At 45.0% G+C, this 18,856-nt stretch overlaps 1 protein-coding gene across 1 annotated transcript in view; it reads left to right on the top strand.

The window, feature by feature from the left end:
* ldb3a (LIM domain binding 3a) overlaps nucleotides 1–18,856 on the top strand; it is a 141,059-nt gene that overhangs the window by 45,612 nt on the left and 76,591 nt on the right. Inside the window, exon 3 of the mRNA XM_068020366.1 lies at nucleotides 9,498–9,573. Coding sequence (XP_067876467.1) covers nucleotides 9,498–9,573 — 76 coding nt within the window. The remainder of the gene's footprint in view (nucleotides 1–9,497; nucleotides 9,574–18,856) is intronic.

Below are 18,856 nucleotides of genomic sequence, written 5' to 3'. Positions count from 1 at the left end.
ATACCAGAAATGCTGGGGAACACAGGGCTTAGTGAGAGAGAGGGAGGAACTGAAGGAAATCAGTATTAGTAGAGAAATGGTGTTGGGGAAATTGATGGGATTGAAGGCCGATAAATCCCCAGGGCCTGATGGTCTGCATCCCAGAGTTCTTAAGGAAGTGGCCCTAGAAATAATGGACCCATTGGTGGTCATCTTCCAAGATTCTATAGACTCTGGAACAGTTCCTACAGATTGGAGGGTAGCTAATGTAACCCCACTATTTAATAAGGGAGGTAGAGAGAAAGCAGGGAATTTTAGACTAGTCAGCCTGACGTCAGTAGTGGGGAAAATTCTAGAGTCCATTATCGAAGATTTTATAGCAGAGAACAGTGGTAGAATCGGGCAGAGTCAGCATGGATTTACGAAAGGGAAATCATGCTTGACAAATCTACTGGAATTCTTCGAGGATGTAACTAGTAGACTTGATGAGGGGGACCCAGTGGATGTGGTTTATTTGGACTTTCAGAAGGCTTTCGACAAAGTCCCACACGAGATTAGCGTGTAAAATTAAAGCGCATGGGATTGGGAGGTAGTGTATTGCGATGGATAGAAAATAGGTTGGCAGACAGGAAACAGGGTGGCACAGTGGCGCAGTAGTTAGCACCGCAGCCTCACAGCTCCAGTGACCCGGGTTCAATTCTGGGTACCGCCTGTGCGGAGTTTGCAAGTTCTCCCTGTGTCTGCGTGGATTTCCTCCCACAGCCAAAGACTTGCAGGTTGATGGATAAATTGGCCATTGTAAATTGCCCCTAGTATAGGTAGGTGGTAGGAGAATGGTGGGGATGTGGTAGAGAATATGGGGTTAATGCAGGATTAGTATAAATAGGTGGTTGTTGGTTGGCACAGACTTGGTGGGCCGAAGGGCCTGTTTCAGTGCTGTATCTCTAAATAAATAGAGTAGGGATAAATAGGTCTTTTTCCGAATGGCGGGCAGTGACTAGTGGGGTACCGCAGGGATTAGTGCTAGGACCCCAGCTATTCACAATATACATTAATGATTTAAATGAGGGAACTAAATGTAATATCTCCAAATTTGCAGATGACACAAAACTGGGTGGGAGGGTGAGTTGTGAGGAGGATGCAGAGAGGCTTCAGGGTGATTTGGACAAGTTAAGTGAGTGGGCTAATGCATGGCAGATGCAGTATAATGTGGATAAATGTGAGGTTATCCACGTTGGTAGCAAAAACAGGAAGGCAGATTATTATCTGAACGGCTATAAACTGAGAGAGGGGAATATGCAGCGAGACCTAAGTGTTCTTGTACACCTGTCGCTGAAGGTAAGCATGCAGGTCCAACAGGCGGTAAAAAAGGCAAATGGTATGTTGGCCTTCATAGCGAAAGGTTTCGAGTACAGGAGCAGGGATGTCTTGCTGCAATTATACAGGGCCTTGGTGAGGCCACACCTGGAATATTGTGTGCAGTTTTGATCTCCTTATCTGAGGAAGGATGTTCTTGCTATAGAGGGAGTGCAGCGAAGGTTTACCAGACTGATTCCTGGGATCGCAGGGCTGACGTATGAGGAGAGATTGAGTCGGTTAGGATTATATTCGCTGGAGTTCAGAAGAGTGAAGGGGGATCTCATAGAAACCTATAAAATTCTAACAGGACTTGACAGGGTAGATGCAGGAAGGATGTTCCCGATGGTGGGGGAGTCCAGAACCAGGGGTCATCGTCTAAGGATACGGGGTAAACCATTTAGGACTGAGACGAGGAGAAATTTCTTCACCCAGAGAGTGGTGAGCCTGTGGAATTCGCTACCACAGAAAGCAGTTGAGGCCAAAACATCGTATGTTTTCAAGAAGGAGTTAGATATAGCTCTTGGGTCTGAAGGGATCAAAGGGTATGGGGTGAAAGCGGGAACAGGTCACTGAGTTGGATGATCCGCCATGATCATAATGAATGGCGGAGCAGGCTCGAAGGGCTGAATGACCTACTCCTGCTCTTATTTTCTGTGTTTCTATGTTTGTCCTCTGCTTTCTTTGAAATAGTGCGGTGGGATCTTTTATGTCTACCTAACATCTCATCTAAAAGGTTGCACCTCTGACAGTGCAACATTCCCTCAGTCCCATGCAGGGAGTGTTTGCCTGGATTGGGTACTCAAGTCTATGGAGTGAGTCTGGTAAACCAGTGGCATGGTAATTTTTAAGTCTGCCTGTAATATATTGCCTCGCCAGTATTGCATCTGTCCTTAGATCAAATATATTTAAAAAAAAAGCAGCACAATGGAAAATTAGTAACCACCCACAAGGAGTTAAATACCCTTTTCAGAAAGTGGAATCTTTTACAGTTCCCTTGTAACAATCCCATGGAACAAATTAAATGGTGCATCCATAATCGGTGGAGATGAAATGTTGAAGTAAATGAATCACGTGTCTTTAATGGTGACTGGACGTCTTTGCCAGAAATAAAAGCTATCAACCAGAATGGAGATTTATCTCGTGGAACTTCTTTTATGTGAAGCCATTTTATCTTCACGCCCTGGAAGATGCAATGTTAATGGCTTTTAATGGCAAGCTTCCTGAGATATGAAGGCTGCTTGTTTTGACGGCCGCTGCTGACTGGAATTGACTTGGTGTTTTGTTTGTGTTCAGCAACCATGAAAGTGTCTTTATCTTAATTGATCCTGAAGAACACTTTCTCACAAACTATCTCCTATTTTGAAATTCAGTGAAGGGTGGCTATTCCATCCAATCTCTGCATGATCAAAACATTGAAAAGACAGACAGAAAACCTCTATTTTGTCCAAATTGCATCCAGTACCAGCTTCTCATTGCTCAGTGCTGACATTATAAATGCATCTTCCTGAAGAACAGATAGGAAAATTGATCATTTCCTCTTTTTAATCCTATCCACCAGCTCCTAAAAACAATTGAAAATCTAGTTTTAACCATTTCCAATGTTTTGTGACCCGTTAGCATGGTTGCAACTATTTATTTTACTCCTGCACGAGGCTTCTTTTAATTCAGTCTGTCGTTCATTTCTCACTTCAGATTCCTTTCTCTGTCGTTGTTTATCGGAATTGTTAGACAAGGTCTATCTAATTCACCTTCTACCGTCCTGGTACTTGTATAACACAACAGTAATGGAGTTGTTGACTAATCAGTCAGCAGAATCGTTTTGAATTTACTGCCCGACCCCATTTTAACCACAGGCCAGTTCCTTTGGTTCTGTTGTTCTGGCCAGAGTGAAACAGCTTGTCATGTTTTACATTATTTAGTCCCTAATAACAGCAATCAGATCACTTCTCAACCTTCCCTTATCCAGTGAGATTATGGCCAATTTCCATAGTAGCTTCTCATTATCCAGTCCCTCTATCCCCTCAATCATTGTGGGTGCCCACCTTTCGATCTCTCCAGTAGCTCCTTTTTGTACTGTGGTGACCAGAACTGTACACAGTATTCACACCAGTGCTGTATAAAGTGGTGGCATTACCTCAGTATGTGGGCTCATTCGTGATATTTTAATACATCCCAACATCTGAGTTTCTTTATTCAGTTGCAGTAGCTACAATAGTCGATGAGGTTATCCAAATCTTTCATTTTTTTGCATGTTGTTTTTTTCATTTAAGTAATAGTCCCTTTCTGAATTTTGGTCCCCTTCTGAAGCATTAGCCAATGTGATCACTTTGGCTACAGTTTCAGGAGCATAGGAACAGGAGGAGGCTGTTCAGCCCTCTTGAACCTGTTCTGCCATTCAGTGAGATCATGGCTGAAGGGAGTGTCCCAATCTCTGGGACACTGACCTGTGCCTACCAGTTGGCAGTGGGCAAACTGTAAAACGTTGCAGTTCTGATGAAGGGCCACTGAGCTGAAACGTTAACTCTGCTTCTCTCTCCACAGCTGCTGCCAGACCTGCTGAGAATGTCCGGCATTTCTTGTTTTTATTTCAGATTTCCAGCATCTGCAGTATTTTGCTTTTATTTTAGTGTATAACATTGCCCACTGACATCTGAGAGACTCACTCTTGTAGTTTGCTTTGGACTGTACGACTGCCTCGGTTTGTCTACTGAAAACAACATGTAGTAACTGAATTCCATTGTCAACCCTTATACCACTATGCTTCGGGCTTTGTTCGGTGCACTTTGCTTTCCTTTTGTCTCCCGCTGGACGGACTGCCTTCCTTCAGGGTCCGAGCTTCAATGACTGACTGACTGACTGTCCCATGGGAATGGCCAGCGTACTTGCCGGTTACCACAATCCTGTCTGTTTGAGCTCTTATCAAATCGGTGTCTGACTGAGGACACATCTGGTTCAGCACAGGTGGCAAGCGGATGACGAGCCAAGATCAAAATGTAAGTGCTGTATTATTGGATGGCCTATCAATCCTGTCAGGCCAGATCATGTACTCCAGCTTCCGAGCTGGTGAACCCACAACCTCTGACTCCGAGACAAGGCTGCTATCGACTGAGCTAAGCTGACAGGATAGAAAGAAGTTCTTGATTTCTCTCAAACTGAAACTGTTTCAAATCCTTCAGAAGTTCTGCTATGCATCTGATAAAATAAGCTCAATACGAGAGGCGAGGCCTTTGGAGTCCGCACTTGCCGTCGTTCATTTTTCCTTTTTCTCTTTCCCTTTCTCTCGCTTTCTTTCTCGCTCCTTCCTTCCCTTATAAGGACATGTTTGTAATTGAATTGTAAGATCCCTGTGGAATTTGGGCATCAGCTTGTGTCAAGCCGTTGGCTGCCAGATTAATTGATCCTGTGTGCACTTCAGGTTTTGCTGGGTTTTATCCATTATATCCATCATGGCCAATGTACATTGTCAGTTATAATAAACTGAGGCAAGTTCAAGCATGTGGAAACATTCTAAATCCTGGGGGAAAGTAACTGTTTTGGAAAAGGGATGAGTGTCACTATATCTGAGAAATGTTTTCAGTTTGTTCTTCGCTCAGTTTTTAGATTTGGCTCTTTTTTTTTTACCCATTGTTTTGCCACCCCACCCAACATTAATTATCTTCCATCTTGAGACAGTGTATCCTGTGAGACAGATGTGTCAATCTTCTCCTTCCAGGACACTAGACCTTGACTGCAGGCCTCAAAGTGCAGTGAGTATGCTGCATCTTTTGAGGGCTTTGATCTTGGTGACACATGGTTATCGTCGGATACAGTCTTACGCAAGGAACATTAAGAAATAGGAGCAGGAGTAGGTCTTGTGGCTCCTTAAGCCAATCTGATTATGGCTGATCTTCTATATCAACTTCTCTTTCCCACCCCATTCCCATATCGCTTGATTCCCTTAGTGTATATGTTCGCAGTGAAGGTTTTGTACGAAGCTTCTAATCTCCACTCCCTGCGACAGATAGATCGCTGGGCTGAACGATGGGGCAACGGCCATTGGATATTTTTGTCGCATTTGGGGCCCTCATACCCTTCAGGCCTGAGGGCAGGTCGATGCCCATTAGCATGTGCAAAAACAGACTGGTTGGGCTCATGGTGTGAGGTATAAGCAAAGCAGTTTGAGGTGATGAATTAAGAATAACTCGAGAAGGGTATTTATAACGCAATGTTAGTGTACTGGTCATTTCAGGGAGTAAACGTACCATCCTTACTCAGCCTGATTTCGGCCCCACACAAACATGTTTTGCTTCTTTACTGCCCTCTGCACTCATTCAAGAAGAAGGCCCACTACCATTATCTCAGGGCAACTAGGAATGGGCAATAAATGGCAGCCTTGCCAAAAATGTCCATGTCCCAAGAATGAATATTAAAATGTAATATTTTGTTTCTTTATGCCAATTTGCTAAGATTGAGAGTAGGTGATCGATCTGTTGGGTTGTCCAGGCTAGTACCATTGCATTTCTCACCGCTGAGCTCCATATGGATGTTTCAGTGTACTGAGATGGTGGTCCAGCCCTTTCCTAATGTTGTCCTCTCACTGTCAACTTCCTTCAATCAGTTTGATGGTCTCCTGTGCCTCTACTCCATGAAAAAGCACTCATGTTCCCAGTGGAGTCACGAGCTGTGAGTTCATCTTCTCCATGTTCACACCGCAAGTCCCAAACTGTGTAGGGAGTGGAGAGGGATATCTGAAAATGGGATATGCTTTGAATAAGGTAGTCTGTCATCCAGAACTGCTACAGTGAATCCCTCCGAAACTAACTGCAGTGTCTCCACTTGCTGCTACTGAAACTTTCGTAAATGTGTATTACAGTCTGGCTAATTTTCACATTTTGGCGCACAGCTCGTCATGCATATTTCAGGAAGGCTTTAGTCTGTACCATGTGATTTGATGGTTGCCATTGTACTTGGAAGGAGGCAATCTAATCAATTGTGCCTAGTATTTAGCTCAGATCAAAGAACTAAGTCATCCCATTTTAAGTGAAAACATCTGTTGGGATTGATGTCTTTTTTTTTGGAGTAGTGGATTTGATTTGACAGTTAAGACGTGGGTCAGGTAGCGGGGGGCACAGGGCAAATGATTCATTGTAGTCTCACTGATGGAGAACTCTGTGGTCAGGCATCTCCAATTGCAGGACTGTGTGCTCAGTTTACCAGTCAGCGTGAAGCCAGCAGAGTTAATGAGCTGATCAGAGGGTCCACAATGGGGTTGTTCTGTGTAAGAAGTATGCGACTTGGTTTCTTTATTCAGTGTTGGAATGTGGAACATGCTACCATTAATAGTTGGGGCGAAGCGCACAGAAGCATTTAAGGAGAAGCTAGTTAAGTACATAAGGGAGAAAGAAATGGAAGGATATGCTGATGGGGTCAGATGACAAAGTAGGAGGAGATTGTTATGAAGTACAGACTAGTTGAGCCGAATGGCTTGTTTCTGAGCTGTAAATTCTATGTATGCAGGGATTTTACGTTTAAGCTTAGTTTGGAAGTGTTTGTTGTGACATTTCAAGGATTGCGAAGTCTGTATTTCCTGTAAATGTTCTCATATTGGATACTCTTCATTTACCTGCTTAATGTTAAATACACTTGGTTGCTTTGGAACTGTTTGGTATGTTTACTTGCCTGCTGTCATTTGATTTATTTCAGCTAAGCTGGAGTACAGTTCAAGGGTTCTCTGTTTGACCACAGGGGCTCGCTACATTTGCCTAGATGTTGGACAAGTAAAGGAGCACTCTGCTGTAAGGAATATGAGGCCCACTCGCGGGATCGGCCAATAGTACTGAACCCTAAAAGAATATTTGGCGTTAAAACCTGAAAATGGGCTTCAGTCTGATCAGGCATTCCCTGGAGTTGGAACCTGGGGGCAGACCTTTACAGAATGAGCAGCAGATGTTACCAGTAGTGCTGCTGTTGGGATACAACAGACTGAGATGATAGTTCCTTCTCTTATTAAAAAAAAAACCCTCACCCACTTTGCTCCATCTTATAAGCCATTTTTGTTTTCTGTTAATCCAAACTAATAGGAAGAAATGGCAATTTCTTCTTCCACAACACCATTCCAAAGAGCTAAAGGGTAGTTCTGTGATCGTACACTCCCAGCGGGCAGCTACTTACACTGGATTCTGGGTCAGAGAATCAGATTACATGCTCTGATTGTATCTCTGGCCAATGTTCTCTGAATATGGCTTCCTTGTTGAGATGGGAATAAGAGAAGGAACTATCATCTCAGTCTGTTGTATCCCAACAGCAGCACTACTGGTAACATCTGCTGCTCATTCTGTAAAGGTCTGCCCCCAGGTTCCAACTCCAGGGAATGCCTGATCAGACTGAAGCCCATTTTCAGGTTTTAACGCCAAATATTCTTTTAGGGTTCAGTACTATGGCTTCCTTGTTGAGACGGGAATCACAGACTTACCTAAAGCAGCCAAGATGGCCGCTTGGGGAATGGGTTAAAGCTATATTTGACAAGTGACTCAATGCCTTTCTTGATTTCTGCTCCACTTATCTTCTCTCGTGCTGTCATCCCAGTCTCGATTCCACTATAGCCAGGACAATTAGAGACAAAAATAGAGAGTGAAAAGGTTGATACAGGCAGAAAATAAAGGAACATCACTGACAGTGCAAATCAGTTTTCGGAATTAGATCACTAAGATGTTTCCCCTGGTTGGGGAGTCTCGAACCAGGGGACACGATTTCAAAATAAGGGGGAAGCCACTTAGTACAGAGATGAGGAGAAATGTCTTTACTCAGAGGGTTGTGAATCTTTGGAATTCTCTACCCCAGAGGGCTGTGGAAGCTCAGTCATTGAGTATGTTTAAAGCAGAGATTGACAGATTTCTAAATAACAATGACTTAAGGGGATATGAGGATAGTGTGGGGAAAAAAGGCATTGAAGTGGATGATCAGCCATGATAGTATTGAATGGTGGGGCAGGCTCGATGGGCTGAACGGCCTACTCCTGTTCCTATGTTCCTAAGGTAGGTCATAGCACAAGTGGTTTAAATCTCTAAAGTAGAAAGCAGTGTCCTGAAGAGATGCACACTGTTGATTAAGCTGCGAGTTCAGCGGCAACGTGGATTGATGGGCCTTTGGTCTCTTCCGGCCTTGAGATTGTCTATGAGTTAGTTGATCTCCTGATTAGTCAAGACCATTATGTATTGTTCAGGTGAAGCCAGGTTGGAGGGTGAAGGATAATTGAATCAATATGGCAGAGTAGGAGATGAAGAAAGACAGGAGGGTAAAGGCAGGGGAGGGGGGGAAGACACTGGAGGTGGAAGGAGAGGGAGTTAAATCTGCAGGGTAGGGTGATTGGGGCTTGGTACAGCCAGCTATCAGAGGGGGAGGTTACTGTTAAAAGGGAATGGGTGGGGTGGGGTAGGCTGTGAAGGGGGAGCGAGGAAGGAATAATTACCAACCAGTTTGTAGGTTAGCACTGGAAATGCAGCGAAGGGGAGGAGTACAGGATTGGTGGGGGAAATAGGTTGAAATCTTGATCAGTGATGAAAAGGGCTTGAGGCCTGAGATCTTGCACAGTAGGGGTGCAAATTATGGGGGCCACAAACATGCTTATTTGGGGGGGGGGGTAGAATTCTGCTTTGTGGGCCATGGGCTGATGTGCTGCTAATTTGATCAGTGAGGTGAGGGCTTGGAGAGCTGAAATACTGTGCAGTGGCGGGGGGTGAGGAAGCTGAGATGCTGCTCGGACTATTTTTTTTGGTGGTGGGGTGGGGACGGTGGGGCTGCAGTTTGGGGATGAATTTCTTCTCACCTGAGGTATGGGGTGGTGTCCAAAGCCCTCACAAAATGTTCATCCTTTGCATTCACCTGTGGGTTGTCACATAACGTTAGATATTCCTCCGTTTCAATTACTTGGTCACTACATGTGCAGTACTGTTTGCATTGTGAGTCTATCCATTGTTTTCAGTATAAAATGGATTTTGATCCTGCCACCACGGGACAAATTCCAGGCATTTCCTCATGGGAAGAGAGGGAAAATTGGAGCCAGACTCTGACCCAAACAGTTGTCTTTATAAAGGAGGCCATTCTCAACCCTATCTAGCTATGCCGGGAGGAACTGTTCATAGTTTAAAAATATTCTAAAAGAAACTACTTTGTTCTTTCAGATCAAGACGCCCAGGCCCAGTTCCCACGGCAACTCTTCGTATGGACTCCCCCATGCCAGTTATCCCTCATCAAAAGGTAGGAGCAGTGCCGCATTAATTAATGTTGGTGCTGCAATTAATACCCTCCCACTTTCTTAATTCCTCTTGGAGTAATCGTTTCTTTTTGACTTTTGATATCTCGAAGGATGTGAACCTCTTGTGTAGAGCATATCTCTATTTACATAATGCCCATTATCAGGATAACAGAATGCCTTCTGCAGGCTGAGCTCCTGTGCATGCTGGCAATATCATTTCATGCAGAATTTACATATGAAAGGTGATGGTCACACCAATCCCAGTGATACGTTCGGGTAGCAACTGAAGTGAAGATTTCAGAGAAGGAAGATGGAAAAGAAGACAAGTTATACAATGGAAAAATCTGCCCTCTTCACTTATACAGACCACAGGCATGTTAAAGAGCAACACAGCTAGCTTCATTATATTTGGAAGGGACAAGATATGTTTTGATGTGATTTATATTGTTGTCTTGCCTATTCATAAGCAAAGGACTGTTTTCCAAACACTGAGTAGTGTGGCACCCTTAGACTAGGTTCCTAATCAACTTTAATAATTAGCTAATTAACTTAAGAAACCAACCATTAAGACATTTGTGTTTTCAATAATTAATGGTATAAATATGACTGGGAATGAACATCTTGAAATCTGCCACCTTACGCAGTTAACATTCAGTGGAAATTGATCAGAAATTCTATTGCTACAATCGTTGATGGTGCAGGGGTCACTGTCTGTGAGTCACATGTCCCGAGTTTGATCTGTGCTCGGTCACCTGACCCTACCCATGGGGGCATTAATGGTGTTGTGCAGCTCCCTGGTGTTAATAGAGGAGCAGTAGGCCAGGCTCCTCGTACCTGATGGCGACATAGTGACACCCTTATGAGTGTGGACACCAGTTGACTTTTTATTTTATTCATTCGAGGGATGTGGGCATCGCTGGCTAGGCCAGAATTTGTTGCCCATCCCTAATTGCTCGAGAAGGTGGTGGTGAGCTGCCTTCTTGAACCGCTGCTGTCCGTGTGGGGTAGGTACACCCACAGTGCTGTTAGGAAGGGAGTTCCAGGATTTTGACCCAGCGACAGTGAAGGAATGGCGATATAGTTCCAAGTCAGGATGGTGTATGACTTGGAGGGGAACTTGCAGGTGGTGGTGTTCCCATGCATCTGCTGCCCGTGTTCTTCTAGTTGGTAGAGGTCGTGGGTTTGGAAGGTGCTGTCGAAGGAGTCTTGGTGCGTTGCTGCAGTGCATCTTGTAGATGGTACACACTGCTGTCACTGTGCATCGGTGGTAGAGGGAGTGAATGTTGAAGGTGGTAGATGGGGTGCCAATCAAGTGGGCTGCTTTGTCCTGGATGGTGTCAAGCTTCTTGAGTGTTGTTGGAGCTGCACCCATCCAGGCAAGTGGATTGTGCCTTGTAGATGGTGGACAGGCTTTGGGGAGACAGGGGGTGAATTACTCACTGCAACATTCCCAGCCTCTCACCTGCTGTTGTAGCCACAGCATTTATGTGGCTGGTCCAGTTCAGTTTCTGGTCAATGGTGACAACCCAGGATGTTGATAGCGCAGGATTCAGCGATGGTAATGCCATTGAATGTCAAAGGGAGATGGTTAGATTCCCTCTTGTTTGAGATGGTCATTGCCTAGTACTTGTGTGGCACGAATGTTACTTGGCACTTATCAGCCCAAGCCTGGATATTGTCCAGGTCTTGCTTCATCTGCACATGGGCTGCTTCAGTATCTGAGAAGTTGCAAATAGTGCTGAACATTGTGCAATCATCAGTGAACATCCCCACTTCTGACATTATGATGGAGGGAAGGTCATTGATGAGGCAGCTGAAGATGGTTGGGCCTAGGACAGTAACCTGAGGAACTCCTGCAGTGACGTCCTGGGACTGAGATGATTGACCTCCAACAATCACCACCATTTTCCTTTGTGCTAGGTATGACTCCAACCAGTGGACAGTTTTTCCCCTGATTCCCATTGACTCCAATTATGCTTGGGCTCCTTGATGCCACACTTGGTCAAAGGCTGCCTTGAGGTCAAGGGTAGTCACTCTCTCCTCCCCTCGAGTTCAGCTCTTTCGTCCATGACTGGATGTGGCAGGACTGCAGAGCTTGGATCTGATCTGTTGGTTGTGAGATTGCTTAGCCCTCTCTATTGACTTGACTATGATACCTTTTAGAGTTGGACAGCTTGCTAGTACTTATCATCAAGGCTTGCATGTGAATGAGGAGCACTTAGGCAAGAGCAATTGACACCCATGGAACCGTATAGAGTAAAGGAGTTATACCTCCTTCAAGGAAGGGAAGAACTGGAGCGACTGACAAAAAGTGGAAGTTCAACTGTTGACACTAAAATAAAAATGTCTGGTTTTTGCAATGACCTTTTCTTAATGGAACAGAAGAAGCTGTCTCCTGGAGATTACTGTATGGGATGTGTGCCTTCAGCTGCTATAACATGTTACCTCCTCAGTGAATCCAGCTGCTGTAGATGGGAAGGACCTTCAACATCAGCCTCCTACCAAAGGTCTACCGAGCAAAGTGATGCTCGGCATGGATTTTCTCCCAACGCACTGCCTCCTGCAGGCTGGCTGACTGACTGACTCTTCTGGTAATGGAGCACCGATCGTGAATTGAATCCTGCTGAATATTAATCATCCCCAGAAAAATGAAATAGGGGAAGGCGAGAGTCGAGGATCCTGCACGGTTGAGTGAGTTCCTTTCAGAAAGTCTGAGCATTGAACAAAGCTGGAGCTATTTAAAACAGATTTAGAGTAACTGGCCCAAAATTACAGTGTTTGATCTGCTCTGCCAGTGGGGATTAGATGGTCTGGCCAAACTCTGCAAGTTAGGCCAACATTATGGTTTTATGTTATATTATTGAGGCTTTCTGAAGGGAAAGTGTGATTCTTTGCATAGTCATATTCTGCTACATGTCTAGAATGGGAACTGGGTGCCAGAGAGGGTTAAATGCTCACTCTTCAGCCCAGAGATCAAATCCAAACCAGACTAGAAATTTCATTTCTGCTAGCTGTAAGAGCCTGAAATGAAATGAGTTGGGGCAAAGCTGGCACTAACTGGCCATCTGGAGAAACAGAATATTCAGTAAGGGGTGATCTATATTGATTGGGGCTGATGGACACAGTTTGGACAGAGTTGGGGTGGGAGGGGGTTCTTTGCTCTGCATCTAATAGACTCGCCCTGCTTTGGCTTTGCTTGACACTGAAACTAGGATGCATAAATGAGTTCCATTCACCAGGACAAGCATCGCTGCCCTTGAGAATGATAAAGGATTCTCTTTGCCTTCCCGCTTGATCCTTTTAAAAGCCATTATTTCTGGATAGGTAGACAGCAGTCATGTTGTACGGAATGTCTTCGGCACAGCATTTTCATATTCAGCTCAATGAGGCATTGCTCACTACCTGTTCACCCCAATCACGGTACGGAAATCACAATGAGTAAGGAATGAAAGACGTTCATTTGTCTCATCAAGTCCATACCTAATGCAGGATGTTGGTCATTTACCCTCATGGATTCTCTCCTGACCGAGATCCTGCAAAGCCTCTCCCTATCCTGCAAGAGAGAGTCAGAGCAAAACAGCTCATTGCCTGTCTAATCTTACACGATTCGTGTTTGACCAGTTCTCCTTGTTGACGTGATGTTTCGTTGGTCTTAACTGCTCGGGAGAATTGCTCTGCAACAAAGCATTCATGGGTTTGTACTTGTGCTTTGTGACTCGCACTCCTGTTGCTAATCAGAATTATCCAGCTCTTTAAGAGACTAATGGGGAATTGTTCAGAAAATGGCTGCAACAAGGCTCCATCTAACTCTGGGTGGGGTGAAAGAGCAGAATATGAGTCAAGGGGCTTCCGTCTGCTCTTGTGCTTTTGGCTTGTGGAGGCTGTGTGAAATTGCTGTTACAGTCTGAATAGAGGCTAAAGAGGGCATGCTTCTGGTTGCATGTGTCAATGAAAATCATTTTCCGAATTTGCCCTGAACTTGCTGTTAGAGTTTTGTTGATGTGTAAATCTAACTTTTTATAAAAGTTGACTAATATTGGTTGCTTAATCCTATTTTTAAATGACTTTTGTCCTTATTTTCAGGATCTCCTTCACTCTTTTACCCCAAGCCCCCTGAACCCTCTGTGCTGCTCACATATCCTTGACTCAAAGATATTACTATCAGTAGTGGCTACTCATTGGGCTCCAGGAAAGGCGGACAATGGCCTTAAACCAATCAGCTCTGGGTTTTAATTCCCTTTTCTTTTTGCATGCCCCCATGTGTTGAAATGGGCAAGTTTTTTCCCTCTCTCGCGTACTATTTCTCTCACTCACACCTTCGTTCTCTTGCGCCCTCTCATGCGTGCACTCTCTCTTTCTTTATGAATGTGATCCTGGAACTGACTTTTATTTTTTTAAAAGGGGGGAAAACAGCAAACTAGGAAACAGATTCTCACTTCAGAATGTTTGATGCCTTTGCCACAAGTCTATGTTTTGAATGGGATCCCAGCACCACCTTGGGACAACTGGTAGAAACCCCTCTTGACTCTCACTTGGGCCTCTACTAGACCTTTGTGGTAATCCCTTAATCCTTTCAAATGTACCAGGAGCACCACAGATAGTTTGTTGCTTTATGTTGTTGTCCCACCAGCAAACACGGGATGCGGGGAATTGAAGAATATTCATCAAGGAGCAGTTTTCTTGGGCTTGGACTGCTTTTTTTTTTTATTTATTCATTCGTGGGATATGGGCATTGCTGGCTAGGCCAGCATTTATTGCTCATCCCTAATTGCCCTTGAGAAGATGGGGGTGAGCTGCCATCTTGAACCGCTGTGGTCCTTGGGGTGTAGGTACACCAACAGTGCTGTTCGGAAGGGAGTTCCAGGATTTTCTTTTCTTTTCCAGGGGTTTTAGGAACAGTTTTGGCTCTTTGTTTCTGTGCATTTAACTGCTGAGATGCTAGTTTTGTTCACAGCTTGTACAAAAGGAATAGACGATGCTCTATATTTTACACTTATAGGTCGGGACTTTATCTTGGCAACGGGGTTCTCGACCACTGTTTGTTTGTTTAAAGTGTCGACAAGAGCCCTGCGTCTCCTCCTCTGGGGAAGGCCTGCCGCATTATGTACCAATTAGGCACTTAAGTGGACAGCAGCGGGGGCCTTCCCCGGGATTATGGACCCTGGTGACGGAAATCCCGCTGCTGAGAGCTGTCAGCCAATCAGAGGCCGGCAGCTCTTTCACTGTGCAGCGCCATTGCGGAAGTGGTGGCTACTGCTGGTGCTGGACTCGCTGGGGGTCACAGGAGAGTTGGGTGGCTCTCAGCTGCCACCACACCCCCCCCACCCCCGCTCCCACCCTTCCCAATGCCAGGTCCCTCGATCAGGCACTAAGTGCCTTCTAACAAGGGACCCCCACCACCCCACCTCCACCCACCTGGAGCCAGCAAGCAACCCACACGGGTTTGCTTGGTGTGGTCGCCATGTGGTGACAAGCCTGCCCGCTGTTGAGCCTAATACCAGTGGCAGTGGGATGAGGCCCTTTAATTGAGCATTAATTGCCTACTTAAGAGCCTCAATTGGTAGTGGGGGGAGGGGGTGGGTAGGCTGTTCACAGGCCTTCCTGCCCCAGACTTAATTTGGATGGAGGCTGGGAAGGTGGCCTGGTCCTCCCACTGCCCCCATCCTGCCCGATTAAATGCACTGCCCGCCTCCAAACCTGATGTGGGAGAGAATGTAAAATACCCGCCATAGTTACTATTTCCCCTGAATTAAAGAGCCTTATCTTTGTTGAAGAGAAAATCTGGCAACTTTCTTCTGCCTGTAAAGGAAAAGGAGTCATCTTACATAATTACGGCTCACACAAATAACAGTACAATTCCATCCCACTGAGTCTCGTGCTTTGTAAAATCATTTCCCCCTCAATTGTTTACAAACATTTTTTTACCCTTGGCACAGTGCGCTGGTTTAAAAGGCCTTAACACTGTCTCTGCTGGCACAATAATATGACAAAGGGCATTTTCACTGATGCGACAATCTTTCTAGTCCTGTAAGAGAATCACCTTTTTCCATTCCAGTGTGAGAGGGGTGCTGGGCAGCATTTATTAAAACACAAAACATTGTCATCAAACCTCCCTTAAAAATTGTAACAGCACATTTTAATCATATTTTTGTCCGATTAGTTCTGAGTTGAAGCTATGGACAATATGTGCAACTGGTGGAAATCCAATTTGACTCTTAACCAGTGCCAGACTATTTCAGTAATCACTTAATCCTTTCAAATTTAACAAGCCCTCTGCCACAACTTGTTAATACACACACATATACAGATTCACAGGCACCGACCTACCTACAGACTTCCAAAATTGGAAGTTTTTAATCTGGTTTTTGCAGCTGCTCTGCACTAGCATCAGTACAGATAAAGTAACGGGGACTGATTGGGAGGAGCTGCTGAGTGTGAGGGAGGTGGATTATTATCAGAATGTGACTGGAAGGATGGTAAACCCATAAATGATTCAGTTTTTCCAGAACAGCACAGTATTGATAACATTCCCAAACCTCCCATCACTGTCTTTTTAAAACAATTGGTCACTCTGTACGCCCTTGAGGGAATGACTTGGCACAGTGGGCCAGCACTGGCCCTTCCCCATTCTCCATTGGACACTTCTATGTAGTCCAAATAACCAGGCATTTCCCATTAGCTATTGCTTTATAATGTGACAGCATCTAGGCTGATATTTAGTTCTCTAACTGTCTCACTTTAAAACCCCATATTGGCATGACACGTGGAAGAAACAGAACTGGCATCACTCCAAGTTCCAAGTGTAAACACTGTAGGACTTCCTCGTTCAGTTTAGAAGCTCGTGGGCTGTTTTCAACTGGGCAGCAGTTGGGATACCAAGGTTCTGCCTCTAACCAGAAGGGGCTAAAACTAGCCTAGGCATCTGATTGCTATCCTGTGAACCCTTGTGTGGGGGGATTTTAAGATCATAACTGACTCATGTCCTTCACAGTTGAATCACCAACAAACACTGACTGTAGAGCCTCTCGGGTGAAGAATGGCCTCTTGAATGAGCTAGCGGACCATGACCATTGCCAATGGAACCTGTGCCTCTTCCCCGAAGATCAGTATCTTCAAGAGGGAAAGGAGTAAACTGGAAGTGGGGGAAGGAATTATGGTGTCAAGTGACTTGCTGCAATGCCCTGTCTTCCCATCATGAAGCCTCTCCACTTAACACCATGTGGTGATTGTACAAACCTTAAGAAGGAAACACAATATGGCAGCAGCCCTGTCATGTCTCTTGGTGTTTTCCTGGACCTTGAGCTAAGAGCTGAGATGGGTTTGGATGAAATCAAATGTTGGGAATTTACTCCTTTCAGTGGACTAAACCCACAAGACCTTCAGTATGATTCCTTCAAAGAAATCATGCCAGCTTTTCTATGAATCCAATTTTCATGGTCAGAGTGTCCCTGAATGGAACTGAAATCGCTCGCGATATGAATATAAACTCTCTCCAGTTTCTGGGATGCCTGCTCTCAGGATTGAGTGTAACTTCCCAGAAATTGGAGAGTATAATGGAATAGTCATGGAATGAGTGGAGAGGTAGCAGGTGGGATTCAACACAGTGTAAAGTCATGAGTCTAGATAGAAGAAGCAAAAATGAAAAGTGTATGGTAGAGTGATTGAGGTAACAGCAGGAAAGAGATTGTGGGTTCTGTTGGAGAGGTCATGAAAACAGTCTGTTCACTATTAAGAATTAGTAAGTAAGCTAGTTGAATTTCTATTGGGAAGGGGGTTGCAAGTTTGTTGGTTCCAGAAGGAAGAGCAGGCTAGACAGAGCGATTATCTCTTTCCAAAACTTCATCTCTCTATACAAGGATGCCTGTGCATTGTGATCTTTTACCTAATCCAACATCAGAGCAGTCGTAGAGTAAATAAAAACTGAAAACACTCAACAGGTCAGGTAGCATCTGTGGAGAGGGAAATAGAATTTCAGGTCAATGACCCTTTGTCAAAAGTTTTTTTCATATTTTCGGCATCTGCAATATTTTGCTTGTGTATTGGCGGTCGTAGAGTTAGGTATAGTCTGGTAGGTAGGTATTATTCAGGCAAGGAAGGATGGGGTTTAAACCAGGGTTGCTGGCGGGATCACCCCATGGGTTTAAATGTTGGCTTATAGATGATGGAAGTTTGTAAATATTAACCAAAAAGCTGCATGTTGCAAAGAGCACATGGGGAGTACTTCTAGCTTCAACATCTGACGTTTGGAGCTCAGTTTCCATTTTGAGACATTTCCAGATAACTTTAACAAGTATCAGCCTGACTGCTGTGGGTGATGTAGCCCTTTACCTGATGCCAAAGACAGTCTCTTGTCAAATGACTGGTGTCATCAGTGACTGCTGGGAGGTTGGGTAATTTGGGCCTACTAATTATTTTTTAAACATTTTGATCAGTGGTGCGCTGTGTGTTTGCATGTGATCTGTGATTTTTGTTTTGCCTTTTGTTCTGTGCTCGGCTGTGTGTTGCTACAGGAGCCAGCTTTGGGAAACAGCACCAGCTGTCTGAGCGGAAAACTGACGTCCACTCCCGAGTACCAGCTCAGTAAAACTGCTCAGCCCTCTGATAGCACGCTCACAGCTAATGGGATGTCTTATCGTTACCTCAGCGCAAGGGACAGCAGCTTGTCTTGTAGCTCGGAATTGGCAGGATCTTTCAGGCAGACATCTTCCATGACCACTTCAATGTTCTCTCCAGCCTCTTCCCTGACCTCCGACCTCTCACCTCAAAGAGGGGTCAACCTTTCTCGGACACCAGCAAAGGGTTATGATGTATCTGGTATTAAATATGCAGCACCTAGATGGAGCCAGCGTGGACAGTACAACAGCCCCATGGGCCTGTACTCTAAAGAGACTATTGAGGAAATGGGCAGGGCAACAGCCCAGAAGGATGACAGGCAGGGCAGGGGCTCTGCAGGTGGATTGCTTCGAGCGTAAGTATTAAAACTGCAACTAAGTACTTGGTGGGTAGCTTGCCACATGCCTGCTGCGTTTATAGATTTAAGCAGACATTTTTGTTATAAAGTTTTGTATAAGTTACCCCTCACTAAGCAGCCCAGTGAGCAGTTTCTATCTCCCAGCCCCTTGCCTGGTAATTTGCCTCCAGTTATCTCTGCCCGACTTGATGCCAGTGATTGCCCATCAAACAGCAATACCTCATCAAAGCTGGCACGGTTGCCCTTGCCACCCACACCATGCAGCTCCTCGGTGCAGGCACCTCTGCATTGTCACCGCTCGGGTTTCAGAGAGC

The sequence above is a fragment of the Heterodontus francisci genome, chromosome 42, assembly GCF_036365525.1.
Source record: "Heterodontus francisci isolate sHetFra1 chromosome 42, sHetFra1.hap1, whole genome shotgun sequence".
Taxonomy (NCBI): Eukaryota; Metazoa; Chordata; class Chondrichthyes; order Heterodontiformes; family Heterodontidae; genus Heterodontus; species Heterodontus francisci.
This window is presented reverse-complemented; position numbering and strand designations above follow the sequence as displayed.